Source organism: Anoplolepis gracilipes, chromosome 1 (assembly GCF_047496725.1).
Source record: "Anoplolepis gracilipes chromosome 1, ASM4749672v1, whole genome shotgun sequence".
Taxonomy (NCBI): Eukaryota; Metazoa; Arthropoda; class Insecta; order Hymenoptera; family Formicidae; genus Anoplolepis; species Anoplolepis gracilipes.
The window spans coordinates 19,533,697-19,551,208 of record NC_132970.1 but is presented as its reverse complement, the minus strand read 5'-3'; the positions used below and the strand labels follow the sequence as shown (position 1 = coordinate 19,551,208).

General features: G+C 34.9%; 2 protein-coding genes across 6 annotated transcripts in view; one reads left to right on the top strand and one right to left on the bottom strand.

The window, feature by feature from the left end:
* Positions 1-6,003, top strand: part of Rau (RA domain-containing protein rau) — a 45,037-nt gene extending 39,034 nt beyond the window's left edge. For both annotated transcript variants that reach the window (XM_072898419.1, XM_072898411.1), the window contains 4 exons: positions 1,149-1,405; positions 2,073-2,136; positions 2,719-2,958; positions 3,412-6,003. In XM_072898419.1, coding sequence (XP_072754520.1) covers positions 1,149-1,405; positions 2,073-2,136; positions 2,719-2,958; positions 3,412-3,777 — 927 coding nt within the window. In that variant the 3' untranslated portion in view covers positions 3,778-6,003. The remainder of the gene's footprint in view (positions 1-1,148; positions 1,406-2,072; positions 2,137-2,718; positions 2,959-3,411) is intronic.
* LOC140668988 (voltage-dependent L-type calcium channel subunit beta-2-like) overlaps positions 5,729-17,512 on the bottom strand; it is a 35,101-nt gene continuing 23,317 nt past the window's right edge. For all 4 annotated transcript variants that reach the window (XM_072898376.1, XM_072898366.1, XM_072898395.1 and 1 more), the window contains one exon: positions 5,729-14,960. In XM_072898376.1, the coding sequence (XP_072754477.1) occupies positions 14,779-14,960 (182 nt within the window). In that variant the 3' untranslated portion in view covers positions 5,729-14,778. The remainder of the gene's footprint in view (positions 14,961-17,512) is intronic.

The window sequence follows — 17,512 nt, the reverse complement described above, 5'->3', positions numbered from 1 at the left end:
AAATCTCACCAACGATAACTCGTGTTAGGAAGACCATTTGCATGAAAACAAACATATGTTTGCGACATTAAATCTGACGTTCTTTTTATTTATGACATTGATATAACATTGATGAAACATTTTTAATATTGAAGATATGAAAAATGTGGATTAGTTCTGGTTGTTATAAAAATGAATGCATGTTATGATTAATATTATATAATATTGATATTTTTTAATTAAGTTCTTTTAGTTTAAAAAATAATTTATATTTTCAATATACATAGATAAATTTCTCGCAAAAATTAGATACCTAATATTAAAAAAAAAAAAAATAAGAAAAATTTATCAGCTTAACTTCGTTAAAAATGAACGAAATTTAGATAAAAAAAAAGAATTTTAAAACTTAAAATCTCTATTTTCGAAAGATCATTATTATTTTTACGCTTCTATAAGTTTAGTAATTTTTACATATAGCTAAAAAATTACGAACTAGACAAAATGTGAAATTTTCTTCTCACTTTGTAGACCCGTTATATATGTCCAAAAAAGGGGGAAGTAAACCGAAATTTTATATAAAATTAAATTATGATAAATATATATGTATAATAAGTTTTGCAAAATCAAATAAATTCAATAAAAAATAATTTATTTTTAGAAACGCATACTTTGCTCGTTGTTCTATGTATATCCTGTCGATATTTCGATAAGTTCTCTGATTTACATGAAATTACGCCCATTATCCTAAATCTGCATACACACAATTAAGTCTAGCAAGCGGATGTTAGCGTATGCGTGTGTGCGATGGCATCTGCGAATGGGGCGATCTGGTGTCTGGTTTATTTTCGGTACGCGCATCCCCTCATAACCAGTCGTATCGGAAGGGTTGATAGTGTTTTATGTCCCGTGCCGGAGCAACGCCTGTCTCTGAGTTAATTATGGACTAATTGTCAAGACCCGCTCTTTGGAAGTTTTTGTCGCGCCGGCAAAACAGGACGTCGTCTTCCTCTTTGCCGTTGCTGAAATTAACTTAAACTGAAGATAATATTTCTGCTCCTAGTCTGCTATAAACATATGTTTCGACAAGTGTCATTAGTATAATAATTGTTTAGACTAGTTTTTATAGTGTGATTAATTCGAAGATTTAAAGCTGTAATTTTTGTTTACAGACGACCATCAAGGTCTATGCGAATTGCCTGCGACCGGACATCGAATATAAGACCCTGAGTATCACCTACGAGACGACCTGTCGCGAGGTCGTGCAAAACCTTCTGAATAAGTATCGCATGAGACATCGCGATCCTCGATTATTTTACTTGATCATGGAGGTGACCGTAAGGAGGGCCAACGTGCGCACCGTTTTGCCGCTCGACGAGGATGCACGGCCGGCCGTCCTGCAATCCTGCCATCCTCGGGGCGATTCCAGGTACGCTTGCTTGCCCCCTACTTTTCTACTTGATTCCCCCGACCCTTTCGGTTTCGGTCGGCTACGTAATTTCAGGGCTCGTGACCATAAACACGTCTCGCACACCACTGAGCACGAGCTAACATCGGCCGGCGTTCTTCGGGTCGCTCACCAATATAATTCTCGGACACAAATGGTCGCGTGGGTCGGTGCGCGATTCGCGAGAATGTAAATACGGCTATTCGGTTGCGAAACCGAATGGAATTCATGATATTTTACGGTGGCTTTGGTCGTAAACGCTATGGATTTGAGGACACTTTTAAAATCTCACGTGAATGTTAAATGCGCACCGTAATATATACACAAGTTACGATACATTATTTTTTTATAGCATTGTACATGAAAAATGCTGTGCACACGCCTTTACAAATTGCTCGGTTGAAAAAAAGTTGCTCTTTGACGATTAGAACGGTTTTCCGACAGGAACGATGTTTTCTTGGTAGTATGAGACTTCCGGTGCGACTTATACGCGTAATACAGGACGAGACCGTTTGTCTCCCCGACACAAACCGGTGCTTTAACATAGAAGTAACGTTCGTGTCCTTTGAACTCACCGACTTCTACCAGCGTTGCGGAATCATTGACACGTAAACTTGTGTGCTTACATATGTCTTCTCCTTGTTTGCAGGTTCTCGTTGCAGACGCGCCGTGGCGGACTCGTCAAAATATACGACAGCGCACTCATGTCCGGGGTAAATAAATTTACTCTTCTACAAGCAAACAGAGATATAACACATACATTTTAATATTAAATCTAATATATGAGAGTAAAAAAAAATTGCATATACAAAAGAAACTTTATTTTAAAGTAATTCTTAAATAAATTGGAAATTTTATAATTTATAATGTTCTTTTTTTGTTATAAACTAAACAATGTATATTATGTCCGAGGTAAATAAATTTACTCTTCTACAAGCAAACAGAGATATAACACATACATTTTAATATTAAATCTAATATATGAGAGTAAAAAAAAATTGCATCTACAAAAGAAACTTTATTTTAAAGTAATTCTTAAATAAATTGGAAATTTTATAATTTATAATGTTCTTTTTTTTGTTATAAATTAAACAATGTATATTATGTTATAAAAATTAAAGAATAATCGTTAAGATATAATAAAAACATTTCACATTATTAAAAATAATTTAAAATATATGAAGTTTGTTTACGTCTATACTATTTTTGAAATATTTTATGGTAAAAAAATTATATTGTTTAAAAAAAATTTTTTTAAATCTTTTCTGAACTAATGGAGAACTTAATGTTTACAGTCGAAGTACAAGAGCCTTCTGGTCTCGGAGCAGACTACCGTAGACGAGTTGATCCAGATGCTGTTGAGTTGCTACAGCTCCAAAGAACCAGTGGAGCAGTTCTCTCTCTACGAAGTCTGCGAAGGTGAAGAGTACCAAAGGAAATTACACCCCGATGATTCCCCGCTCAAAGTCACACAACGGTGGACCAGCACGGACCGACATCTTCGCATTAGGCGTAATCCAGATTACAGGCGGAAGGTATTGCATCTGATTTATTGTGACATTTTGACAAGAGCTCGGTTTGTTTAGATTTGCGCGAGTAATACTTACGATATTTAAAAAGAAAATTTGTTCTATCGTTTAAATTTTCTATTTAACAACTAATGTAATTAAAAAAAAATAATACATACATTTAACATAATTTTTTGAAAAAAAGATTTTTCAAAATAATACCCGTAAAAAAAGTATAAATAGTTTGTGATTATTTTATTTATAAAGAGATGAGACTCATCTCACACAATAAGTTAGTTTCACTGACAGTCTTCCGCCATCGATCTTTGAAGAATAGAGGGTATGAAATATTATGTGTACGTTCAAACAAAGAGACTGTAGTCGTCAAATTCAATTCGTATATAATTATACCGCTATCGGAATTATTCATAAGAGCCTAATAGAAAGTCAAATCTGTTATACAATCCGACGTCGTTTCAGAGCATGTGGGCGTCGGACTCGAGCATCATGGCAATGTCGAGGCTGGATCTCCACGACAGTTCTCCCATCCATTACAGTTCGAGAATCGACAACAACAATCATTTGAGTCTGCATCATCTTGCTGGAAAAACTGTTAATATTAACACTAACAACAATAACAACATCATCCATCGGGATCCGCATCACTCGTCCTTAGGTTCCATTAATCAGGCGCCGCGAATTGTCGTACCTCGTAGCACGGATCTTCCGCAGGTACAGCTGCCGCGGGTGCAGCAACTTCCGCAGAGCGTTCCGTCAACGCCGATCTCGGCAAAACACGTGACTGCCTCTTCCTACGCCGATTACGAGAATTATCTTTTTATATAAAGGCGCGAGTCACGCACTCACGAGCTTGCGTAAACGTGAAGTTGAAATCGCGAAACGGTCAGAGTTACCAGAGACTTATTGGAGATACTAGCAAACATGCGTCGCGGCTATCCGATAGCACAATTGTCTTCGTATGTAATATGTAGACTTCAAGTACTAAGAGCACTATGAGGCGTCAAGAACCGTGTACCTTCGAATTGTGTTAGAAAATTACTTATGTGTCTTTTCCGATGCACTTTCGATTTACTTACGTGTTACTTGGATCAATATATCATGATTTGACAAAGTTTCTTCATGAAGGGAATCTAATTTGCATCGAGATAGGCTGATAATTTCTGACAGATATTGTGATGATTAATACTTTAACGAGCACATGAAAAGCAGTTGTAATAAAAAAAATTGTTTTTTTATTTTTAACTTTATTATTTTTTATTTTTAACTTTCATTATATTCGTGTTATATTTATATACAATCAGTTAAAAAAAAATTTAAAGAGGAAATTGCAATGATTAAATGCTCGTTTGCAGTTTGTATTTCAGTTGATTGAAGGTTGATAACAAAGAGAATTTATTATTAAATATGTTAGTTAGTAGTGAGGGAAATTGTACCAAAGGTAGACATATAAAATTTTAGTGTATTTATATATATACGTATAAATAATATATGCTGCATTCGTAAAACTGTATGCGGCATTCATCAAGTCTGACACATACACTTAAGATAATTTTGATAATTTTTTATAAACATTTGTTTAGAAAACTTCTTGCGCGTTTGAAAAAAAATTGACTTGATGTCTGTGAGAATAAATTTTATATATTTCTTTTATTATTATCAATATAAAATTACCAGATAATTTTAATAGTAAAATTGTGTAACTGCAAAAAAATAAGGCTCGTTTGGAGTGCTTAAAACGCGAGAAGAGCTTAAGAAATGTATTATTATTTATTTATGTAAAATGTAAAAAGCATTTAGTTAAGGTTATCTAAAAGTAACTTTAAATTATTGTTAAACACATCTCTCGTCTATTCAAAATTTTATACAAACCAGCCAAACAGGACATTGGGTATCTTCTACATATAAATATTAGGCGGGAGAGAAAATCGTGTTCAAGTAACACTCATTGTTATCAGATTGTTTAGCGAATTGCTTCGTATAAGAATTTTATACGAATTATTAATAACTCTCCATTTCTCTACTTGTATGTGTATACATATCATTCTTTTTAATCACGTGTAATTTACAAAACGTCAGATCGAAATGTAACATGTGTTGCCGCCTTTACCATAAAAACAAACAACTTTATCGCATTGAAGTTAATCAGCTGTAGAGCAATAATGCAAGATCTAACAATGAGAAATTATGCGAAACAGACTTTGAGAATTACTACACACGATTAACGGCGATTCAAGCAACTTCATCATTTCCGTATCGTGGAAATGAATAAATGAAGATTTGCTACGCGCGTCTTTTCGCCGTACAATACGTTTTAGATTTTATTGCCAAAGAGTCAGTACGAGAGAGAGATACGTATATATAAAAATATAAAATAACCACGCGTGTCGAGTTTGGCAGCCGAATGCGCATTTATACCTACAAGAGTCTTCGATGTATGTATATTGTCTGTAGTAGTGTGCGTTAATGGAACATGATTTTATGTCGCACTTATATGTTGAATTAATGTATCTACGTAGAGTGTAAATATCTTTTTTGTATTGTCCGTTTATATTTTATAGGAGAGAAAATATCGAATAATATGATTTATGTGTCCTAAAAAAAAATGTCTCTGTGTTTTTATTTTATTTTACGATTGAAATTTTTCGTCACTGTTGCGTTTTAAATATCTTTACTTATATGTATCTATAATATACGTGTCACATAATTCATTAAATATGTATAATAAAAAAATACTTTTTGGATAATTTGCAAAAGGGAACAATACAACGCGTCGATGTGTCATGTGATGATAAAAATTTTATTTACAAATGCGACAAATGTAGGAATTCGGGCACCAGTGACATGCGGGAGAGAATCATCTGAGAGCGACGCGTTATCGTAATATTTTGTCGCGATAATCCTTCTTATTTTCGCTTTTTGTTTCTCCAAGACATCACTAGCGAAGGAGAGAATCACTGAGAGATGTAACAATAATAATCTTTACATTAAATATATACGATTAAAATCTAGTTATTTTAAGGGCTATGCGGGAGGAAATTACAATAATAGAAATATTTGGTTTCTCAAGGTTGTGTCCTATTACAGGATCCTTCAAGGGAGGGAGAGGGCAGGGTTAAGGTAAATAGGTGGGGCGGTTCAAGAGAGGGAAAGGGGTCTGGGAATATACTCCTCTTTTGTTTAAGTTTCAAAGGATAACATCACAGCATTGACATATCAACATCGAAACGATCAGAGCATCTCGTCCCTCGAAAGTCATCTCGAGACTTTTTACTCGCTCGAAATGGTGTTTCAGTTACATATTCAGAGAACCTTCCTCTTCCAACTTGCTTGCTCAAGGACTCTCGAGGAGCGCGCTGCAACGGTCGTAGCGCTTTTCATTTGCTATAGAACAATTTACAATATCTCATTAATTAGACGTCTCAATTTTATCTCCAAACAACTGCGCGCATCATATGCAAGCTGGTGTTCTCTCAATTGCTCGTTCGCTCGCTCACGCACGCACGCATACTTTCATTCTTTATCTTCTTTTCTTGATCGCCTTGCATCCATCTTGCGATCGTTACAATTATATAATTGAGTAATAGCAATGTGATTGACACAATTCAACGCAATAGCTTGCAAATATTCTCTCATTTTCTCTCTCTCTCTCTCTCTCTCTCTCTCTCTCTCTCTCTCTCTCTCTCTCTCTCTCTCTCTCTCTCTCTCTCTCTCTCTCTCTCTCTCTCTCTCTTCCTTCATTATCAGTGCAACAATAGTGAAATAAAGCTCTCTTCTCAAGGAAAACGAATGGATCGCGAGTGGATCACGTGGAACATATTGCCACGTACTGAAATATTTTCTGCGACACTGATCGCGCGCTTGGTGTGTGACAGTAATATAGATAATATACAGAGAAAATCTTTGATCCGACGAACCAGCCACGAAAGGGAATTTTATCGAGGACGCTCGCGCGTGCACGAAAAGTCTATCATTTCTTTGACACAATTCCTACACACGCGACAGAGTTGTATCTAATCCTCGTACAAGCGTTAATCAGCCCGAATTGACGACTGTCGCGATACATGCATGAAAACTTTGAGTTTTCGCCAGAATCGCCAGAACTGGCATTGAAAAAGTTATAGTTACATATAGTTTTGCGCCACCAATACTTATCTAAAAAATGTTTTGTTTTTTTCTTTTTTAAATAAATACTAATTAATAATATAAGTTTATAAAAAACTATACTGCATTTTTAAATATTTTAATATTTATAGAAATTAATAATATATAAATAGATATCGTTAGATTATTTTTTAATTACAACTGCGGCTTAATAAAATTCTCATTATTTTAATTAGATATTTCATTTTAATAATACATATTTATTTAACAATAAAAAACGCATCGATTCGGGCCGATACATGACGCCGCAGCAATCTTACACCGCATTTCCTCTCTTTTCGCTATACAGATATACTTTCGAAACCGCATTACATCGCCAACAATATTATTGCGAAAGCCATAAGCCTCGATACAAGGATAGGCATTTCGCAGATATTTTAAGCATACCGAGGGGATTTGCATTGGCCGAATGTCTCCCTTGAGTCATATTCAATCGCGAGGGCACATAAGGCCTGTTGCTTAATCCTCGTTTGGACCTTCCAACCATATGGGGTTGCATTCAGTGAACACGTCGAACACGGACGAACGAGAGAAATCGTCGTCGACGATATTACTAGCATTGCACAAGCGTTGCAAAGCGACTAACAAAGATTTACTACATTAGCCAAGTTATCCTATCTTAAAAGATCTACAATCTGTATAATAAAACCTTATTTTATGACCATTTGTGGTACTCGAGATTAGAATTATTTTACGCGCTACGAGATTAATCAAATAATTAAGCAATTAAGGGTCGCCTTCAAGCGTAATCTATCGATAAAAATAATTTATCTCGAAGAAATCTTTCGGTCGTTCCTACAGAGTCATCGTTCCAATCGACAATTAAAGCTATCGTCGTCGACGATTTCGCCATTGCAAATTTGTTTTAAAATTTTACACTCCTCCACGCATATTGTATAATGTCAAATTAGACCCGCGAGTAGTTTCGAGATCTTCGATTCGATCGTATTTGAAACTAGACACCTGGTCTCTTAACCCTATCATCTTACATCATCTTTCACGTGCACACGGTGCAACAAAATACTTAATTATACAAGTAATCGTCGTTAATTATCGATATAATCAAACAACAATTGTTTAATCTTGTTAGACTCTCTTCTCGTTCCAACAAATAAATCTCTAAATCCGAAACGTCGCAAGTTTCGATCACGCATCGTTCGCGCGATGCGATGCCGAAATCAATTAACTAAGCGAGCAATTATCATTACATGCACACAGTGCGAGCCAACGAACCAAATCACATACAATTATCAGGTCAGGTCGCACCTTACACGCGCACAGTTCGTACAACATCGAAGGTTTAGCCTCGTATTCCTGCCTTCGTTTCTCCTTTCGCACGTCGATACTCGTAGAATCATTTTAGTCTTCAGAAAATTCGTATGTTCCCAATTCGACTTTCAGTGTTTCGCCTTGCTTATGATCATCCACGATTAGTCAAAGCTTCTTATCTAGCATAACGCCTAGACGACGGAGCTCTCTACACGTAAACGTGTTCCGTACAAAATCGTCCAATCGAGTCGTCGAATTTAAAAAAAAAAAAAAGTTGTGAAAGATAAACTCATTGTCAGGTTTCAAACAACTCTTAAATTGATTCAAAAGAAATTTGATCGAAAGACGTTGAAAATTTATCTGAAATATATTTCACAGAGAGAATTTTTTATCCAATGTATTCTGGAAGGATTCGTACGTCAAAATTCGACAACACGATTTTTTATTTCAACGAGGTTCTGAGTCAATCGTGTTAGCTAAACTATGAGCATCGATTTAAGCACTTGTGATCGAAGGATGTGGGTATTTTTAGGATCGCTTCCATCAAGATACATACTGAATTTTTTGGCGCTACTTGAGCGCTACGTATGTAGATCAAACATTATCAACGATACGGAAAATAAGGAATGGATCAAAAGCCACTCAAAATTTTATAAGATATTTTCACCGCAATTGAAATCCATTTCTTCTAAAGGAACGTTTCCGTACGTGTATGTGTATACGTGTACTGAATAGATGTACGTGAATGAGTCAATATACTTATGTATGTGTGAATTTCCATCGCTGCTTATCCCGAGGAGTTATAAAATATTATAAAAATTTCCATATATATCTCGACGATATTTATAAATTATTTATAAGATATACTTTGCACAACTATAACCATAGCGCACGGCTTTTTTCTCGCATTTGCGGTCCACAAACAAGCAAACTCCTGAATTAACGGAAACGATACTCTCGATCTGCAGAAAAACGTTTCGTCGATTTTTACTATAATGTAAATAATAGAATTATAGATAGATATATCAACTTTATATATCATATATGATTACAGTTAAGTATTTAAAAAATATTAAATATATATTTAATATAATTGAAATATATACATATATACATTTAATATGTTTTAAACTTATTCCCTGCATAATAATTTGCATATCTTTGTAACTATAGAAAAGAAAGGAAAAATAAGAATAAGTATATAAAAAATATAATTCAAACAAATGCAGATATTTCAAAGTTTCATTAGATTACCTTTCGTTTATAGCCATACAAGAAGATATTAAAGATTAATGAAGCGTATTTCTTTATCGAGAATATCGTATTTACATTTCCTCAGACCGATCTCATTCGATGCGAATAGACTCGCGGGAAACGAACTTGTCGTACGGAAGCAAAAATAGCGTGAATATCTCTTATGTGGATTCACAGCGATCATGACAAAACCTATATTTACCTAATATGTACAAATCTGGGCTGCGTAAGGACCTCGTGATTAGTCATCTCCAAATGTATCATGAAAATTTCACGTTGAGATGACTCAGCGATGACTTTCAATCGATCAATTTGCTAAAGAGAACGACACTGCTTCCGACTTTCTTATTCGAATGCGTAACATTAGAGATATTTATTTTTATATCTCTTTTACAAAATTCTTCTCCCTAAAAGATAAAATTTATGTCCTCAACACTGATAAGCGACATTGGCGCGATAGTTCGCGTCGGCACGAAATCTCATGCGAAGCTTCAAGATGCTTCAGAGAGGCAGATATCCGTAATATAAATATGTACCTATCTATAATGTTTAAATATATTAGAAAAGATAAACGAACGTAGCGCGTACATGATTGCAACATGCACAAATCAATCATGTTTTACGATACGCTTTTTTCAACAGACAAATCCTTAATTAGCACCAATCATCGACTGCAATATGATTTTATAATTAAGTATAATGCTTGGAAAAAAATTAACTTTTCACATTGACAGCTTTCAAATTAATATTATTCTAACTAGCCTCGCAATATAGTATTATCCTCTAGTTATGCAATTTAATGCTACAAACAAAATTTTCAATAGATTTACAATTCACACAAAAGGATGGAGATTATTTATTTTAATATAACTATGTTCTTTTCTAATAAATTAAATCTATACAATTATAAAAGAATTCAGCGGAAAGTAGGTACCAATTAAGGAGATGTGTATTACATATTATCACTCAATCGTAAAAGTCAACTGCATTTTTTGCCAATCATACATATCTATCTAATATCAAATAATCAAATAGATTGATTCATATGAGCTAAAATCACGATCTGACATTTCAGAATTTTCATAAATGCATCAAAATTCAATCGTAAAATTGCAAAAGTACTCAAATTTGATTAGATTGCGATTACTAGAATAAAACAAAAGTAGGTATATGTAAATGAGTCCTTAATTCAGATGATCAGTGTTTCGAAAAGAAAGCCGATTGTTCTTTGATATTCGAAAAAACAGAGCGGAGGACAGGATTGCGCTCGGAAATTTTATGGAGAATAAAAACCCGAGATTTTTTTTATCCGCGCCTAGTTTATGCTAGTTATACAGCGACATACATAGTTTAAGACATCGCTAATTAAAAGTGCCGCAGCGCATACATTATTTCCTGTCTATAGAAAAAATCTCCAATTAATTATCTCCTAAATGATGATTTATGCCGATGGCCGTGATCTATTCCAAGCTATTTGGCTGCGATAATGTCTTAAGATCTTCGTAAGTTTTATATTTCGTTAAATGTTACACGTTTATTTCTTTTGCAATGTGGATATATCGTCCTAGGCGGGAAATGTTTTGCGTATGTAATTGCAAAAAAAAAAAAATGATTCAACGCGATCAATCTTTTTCTACTTTTTTTTTACCACAGTCGAAATCGTTTCACGGATTATAAACCCGACAGATATTCACGATGACCGTGTCACGTACTAGAGATTCCCATAACATGATATAAATACCTTTCATATTTTATAATTTTAGCATAAAAACCAATTAAAGATCTAATTACACAAGTATCTTTTAGCTGAGCACCGATTCATGCGTCCACAGCATGTCGACGTTACATAAGTGAGTACTTGAACGGTACTCATAAAGGCTTCTTACAGTATTTACATAACGTCATAAGTGAGAAATGTGAATAAAAATATATAGGATTATTTCATACCACAAACAATGTAAATTTCTCAAATTATTTCTGTTAAATGTTTAAAAAGTAAATTAAATTTTTTAATACGTATGTTGAAGCGATAAATGAAATATATTGAATGTTTATAGTGGAATCGTAGAATTTTTACAAATTAAAAAATATAGTTTTATATATATATATATGTGTGTATATAATAACGGTAGAAGTCAAAACTAAAATTGTATATATAATTGATTCTATAATTTTATTAATGGAGAAATGAAATATTGTAGATTTTATTCACATCTCTGCTGAACAGTTAAATTCTTTAATTTTCTCGTACCTCGATTAAAATTCATCGAGCGATATAGATGGAACTCATCATATCATTTGCGTGTACAATTTATATTTATATATGTATATGTACACAGAGCGTTTTTTTTTTTCTTTGACCTGGAGTGTGTATCAGTGTGCATACTTTTGTATAGTCCTAATAAAATGTATAAACACATTAGCGGGACGCGACCGGATGCGCCCGGTCAGAATCGAAAACTTTCAAAGGACTTAATATCGACATCGATATTTCCTGCTTTCGCGAGCCGAGCAATATTATTCATGTGTTTTCTCATAAATGAAAAACTCTCTCTCAAGAGAGGCCTATGTTAATTTGTCTAATTTAATTACGTGATTGATGGTAAGTATCACTACGTTGATCGTTAAGTCGTCGTCCAGCTACGTCCGTCGACGATCGACGATGGATTTCAATTTCTACGATCAAATTCGAGCTCGGGAGCCGTGTCAATTGCAAATCGCTTCTAAGCAATTGCAAAATTATGATGGCTACATTCACTGTTATGATCGACGATCGAATTGAAATCTCTATGATTAGCTACGAAATTTCATTTAAAGCTCTTTTGTTTTCAATTACTAGCAGAATTAGTTGTTAAAATTAGCTATTAAGATTAGCTGGTCATTTTTCTAGACGATCATTAACTTTCTTCAATTACAATTAATCGTCATTATCACTTCTCCTATAATTAAACTCTAAGATAGAAGTCAAAGGTACCTCTCTTAGATCTCATGTCAGTTTTTCTCAATCACAAGAAATATTCAGTTCTGCGTCGATCGTCGATCGTTATTCGACATAAAGATTCGATTATGGGGCCCGGGAGAAGTCGGTGCAGGGATTAAGGCCCCAGGGCTCTCTTCACTTTCTTTCAAGTGCACTTTCTGTCTTGGTCTCCTCGTCCCACGCGATTATCTCGCGCGTCTACTAGTGTTGTTGAGCTGATTCCGCGAATGGAATTTGTCCTGCCTGTATTGCGATGGACAAGGAAGATTATTTCGATTCGACTAGGACTCCTGTTAGAAAGATCATTTGGTTAAACGATCGTTAAAATACGCTCGAACTTTTAATTAAGCATTCGTGATGAATTTTTCCGACAATTGAAAAAGCGCGTGCAGATATCGAGAGAAAAGTTCATCCTTATTGCAATAAATTTTGGAATTTGACAAACAATTTGTGCCCAAAAGTGGAATTCATGCACATCAAAGATACAGGAGATATCATGATGTCAAAATGTACATATGGAGATTTTTGATAATTACAATAATTAATTGATTTTAACAAATTTCGACAATTAGAGAATATCGTAAGATTGCAATTGTTCAGATATAATTTATCGTACCTTTTTCGTTATCATATATTTTGTTCAGTAATACATATGATATTTGTTCGAAAGTAAGTTTTGCAATATTTCGTATGAAAAATGTAATAGAATCGATTTGATTAGGCGAACGATTTTATGTAGCGTACTTAACAAGGAGTGCCGGATGTATAGTCAAGTATATATTTTTAAAGGATTATTTTACAACGCGAGTGTTATGTTTTCTTCTTGTGTAAAATAGCATAAGAGGTGTCTCGAGAGAAGATGCCATGTAGTGTGTGCATCTCGTCATGATCAACAGTTATTACGGTGAGTGATTGACACATTTGGCATAGTATGTTATATAATCGTTATGAGATGGACGATTGACATGTACTCTCTACGCAATACAGCATAGCTCTTAAGCATAACGTCATCGGACAAGTACATTTCGATGATGCTTGTGCGTGTTAGATAGTTCGGTAATTGGTATGTGGTCAACGATATAGCGTAACTCTGCAATCGTGTGGATGACATTGCTAGAGTCATATACGCGACTTTGAAACTGGGACCATTGATTGGTGAGGCAAGACGCGACATACAAAGGTGAAAATATGTTTCTAGATATATGTGTACGAATTGTGGAATTAATATCACGCTGACGAAATTCGTCCAGCAATGCCCAAGAATGCGGCAATTTTGGCATCGAATCATTGCACGTACTTTGTTCGACGATAAGCGACGTAAGTTATCGGAGTGAAGGTGTCTTGATAACCGCACGTGCACGCTGCTAGTGACTGATAGCATCAGAAGAAGAAGAAGAAGAAGAAGCAGAAGAAGAAAAAGAGCTTTTCAATTATCATTAAACTGTCCTTTCTTGATACATTATTAATGAAGCGTAATCATACAATTGAGCTAAGATTACGAATGCTATCGAATTGTCTGGTAGTGCAAAAGAATAGTAGGTCATAATGAACATTATAATCCATTATTACAGATGCAAGAGCTTTCGGAAGATAAGGATTCACGTTTTGATTGTGTTATAAAATTCTCCAACACCACAGTTACAGCGCAACTGAATCGCGTTCTCCAATTAAACAGCAATGAAAAATCTGGCGTAACGCTTTACATTTTTTTTTCTTGCAAGCAGCGCGAATATAAAAATGCAAGCGTTTTTTTTTCGGAATTATAGCGTGCACGCTGCTGGCTGACTGGTAGCGTATCAATAGCGAGGTTTCCTAGTTGTGAACAGGTACGCGAAGATAAATCGTCAACGGTCTCGAGATCGTCTCAAAAATGCGCCCGGATAGAATCGATATATGGTAGCGTCTTTTTAAACTCGGTCGGTGGCGCGTGTCGGCCGATCTGCGGATTCCTATTTTCTTCTGTTTTTTTTTTTTTTTTCATTCCCCCTTTTTTTACTTCTTAGCGCGACAGAAAACAGCCCCACTAACAGAGCGCAGCGATCTTATCGCGAGGTAGCGCACTTCCTAGCGTTCGGTAGCGTTACCAAGAGGCGAGCCCGCTATAGGGCGGTGGTGCGCAGATGGGGACAGCGCTGTAGCGACAGGCCCCGGGGCCCCAGCTCCTAAATAGCATTAAGAGCGCGCGAGTCCTGCTGCTGGCGACGTCTCGAGGCACTACCGTAATCGACGCCGTGCTCCTCCTCACCGTAATCGTGATCCATGCGATCGCCCCGATCGCGATCCATCCGCTCTAGCCGCGATCTTCTTGTCCCGCCGCTGACATCCCCGGCACCGTAACTGGCTCCTGAATTAAATAGAAGAAAAAAAAATTAAAGCTATTTTGATTTATAAATCATATTAAAATGCTCAAGCAGTTTCTGTGATTTTCACAACCTTTATATTTTTTATTATCTAAGTTTTCTTGAAACATTATTTTATTGATAAAAACGATTTAAACTCATTGATGATGCAAATGAAAATACTTTGATATATCTTTATAAATTATAATAAAAGAAGAATGTATTTGTATACACATTATAATTATAAATTTTGAATTTTCAAAGTAAAATTAAATTTGTTATATCTCAAGAAATAATTAATTGTATATAAATTTTGTAATACAATTACAAATTCTATTGCAGAAGCTATCTATATATAATCACATTATTTAAAACTCTACTCTATGAAAAAAAGGGAAGCCACTCTGAAGTACATTATTATTGTGAGCACTATGGGAAAAATCAATTCATTCCAACATTCCACGCTACCTAATCCATGCAAGCTCTAAGCAAAAAAATTAAATAAAAAAATGAGATACGTCGCAAAGACTCCGACGTTCGAACTACCATTGCGCAGGAGCGCAGAAATCGAGAAGTAGAAGAGTGTACTCGTCGCAACGATTAATGTTCGGACATAAAAATCTCGTCAGATGATAGATTGCGTATGATTCGCGACGAGAATAAAGGAACCCTTTATAACTTCTGCTCTCTCGACTCACGCGGCTATGTCGTTAATTTCTCTCTACCGTTAGATAATCTCTATTCTATAATCCTATTCTATGTAAAGGGTTGGTGAAGGGCTTGCGAAACATATTAAAATAAAACAGGGATCTTTGGTAGAAACGACGACTGAACTTCTGATTGTGACACGTGAGAATTTTTCAATTAAAGAAATAACAAATAAAATTCTGTTATTTTATATTCAATTACATAATAAATTATATAATTATTGTATAATAATTATATTTTTCACTGTAGAATAAAAAGAATGTAATGTAAGAAATATCGAAGTCGAGTTTTATAATGTAAGAAATAAAATGATAGTTAGATAACTGATACTTAGAAATATAAAACAATTCAGTTTACAAGGTTTCATTAATTTTACGTAAAATTATAATATTTATATATAAATAATATATATAGTAATATATTATATATATCTTTTTTTAATTTCAAAAGGAAAACATTAAGTAATATGCATCTACATAAATTACAAGCAGATCGTAGAAGTTCAACCGAAATAAAATTCTAACAATAAGTATTGGAACAAGGAAGCCGTTATCATGGGCAAAAAATGGAGCTGAATAACAGTGGCGTAGTCGCGCCCCAATAATTGCAGCAATCAAATAACTTTTATAATATTCTAATCACATTTATAACATTCTTAAAGTATTTATAAAACTATTTTGGCAATAAAAATCAATAAAATCACTTAGAAATCAAATAAAATTGCGTGCAAAAATTTTGAAAATTTTTAAAAAGCAGATCATACTTTTTGATTAAACTTAGAAATACATAAATGCAAAAAAAAAAAAAAAAAAAAATGATTGCGCAGATATAAATCTATGTAAATGGCTGTATTCTTGTGCGTTTGGAAATCATTTTTTAAGTGAAGCAGGTGCGCAGGATGAGACTCGCATGTAATAATTTACGGCAAAGTGTTTTATAGTGTCTACAAAGTCCTTTGATTGTTCTCTGCATAGCGAACTTAGTTACCCCACTGCATACAAAGGAATATAACGTGATAGAGGGAGCATAAATCATTTTCTCTGCTCGAGAGAGATAAAATCGGGTCGTTTCCGTGTTTCCGGGCCCATGCACCAAACCCATCTGTACTTACTACGCGCGCCCTCACAAAGGTATCCCTATTACACAGTCTCTAACTCTCTCAATCTCATCCACACCCGGAATTAATATTCACGGGACAGTGTGTAAAAAACTCTCGGCCGCATAAAATCGCATCCGCGCGATGGAAGGAGGAAGTAGAAGCGACCGCACAACAATAGGTACGTTCGGACCTTCTTAACTCGACTGTTTCTTGCTCTCTTGGTCACCACGACCATAGCTGTATTGGCTCTGTTTTCGGATGATTCCCGTTGCAGCCACCGCCTCCACTTTTATACGTAAACAAAGAGAACATCGGAGTCAGAGCTCGTTGCTGATAATAACAGGGCCTATAGTCTGCGCGTGCCATTTGCAGCATCCTCGCAGATAAAACAATTCTGGCAGACTTTGTTTGCACATTAATCTTTGTTACTGCAACGTAGAGAATTTAGAAATTGATGATGAGTATGATCGCGAAAGAGATAAATAAGAGAGAACTCGCAAATGGAGTATAGCTATCATTGGCTCTCTGCCTCGCGCAATCGCGCAATAGCTTTGGCGTTAATTTGGCGTTGACTTGAAAGCACGCGCTTTTGCAACTTTTTTCGAGCATTTATGATTTCCATAAAACACAAAGAATGAACTTTAAAATGAAAAACAATAGGTTCCATTGTACGCAATATTTATGAAAAAAATATTACAATAAATTCTACGCTTGCAAATTTTCTATTTTTAAAAGTTTTAAAGAATTTCA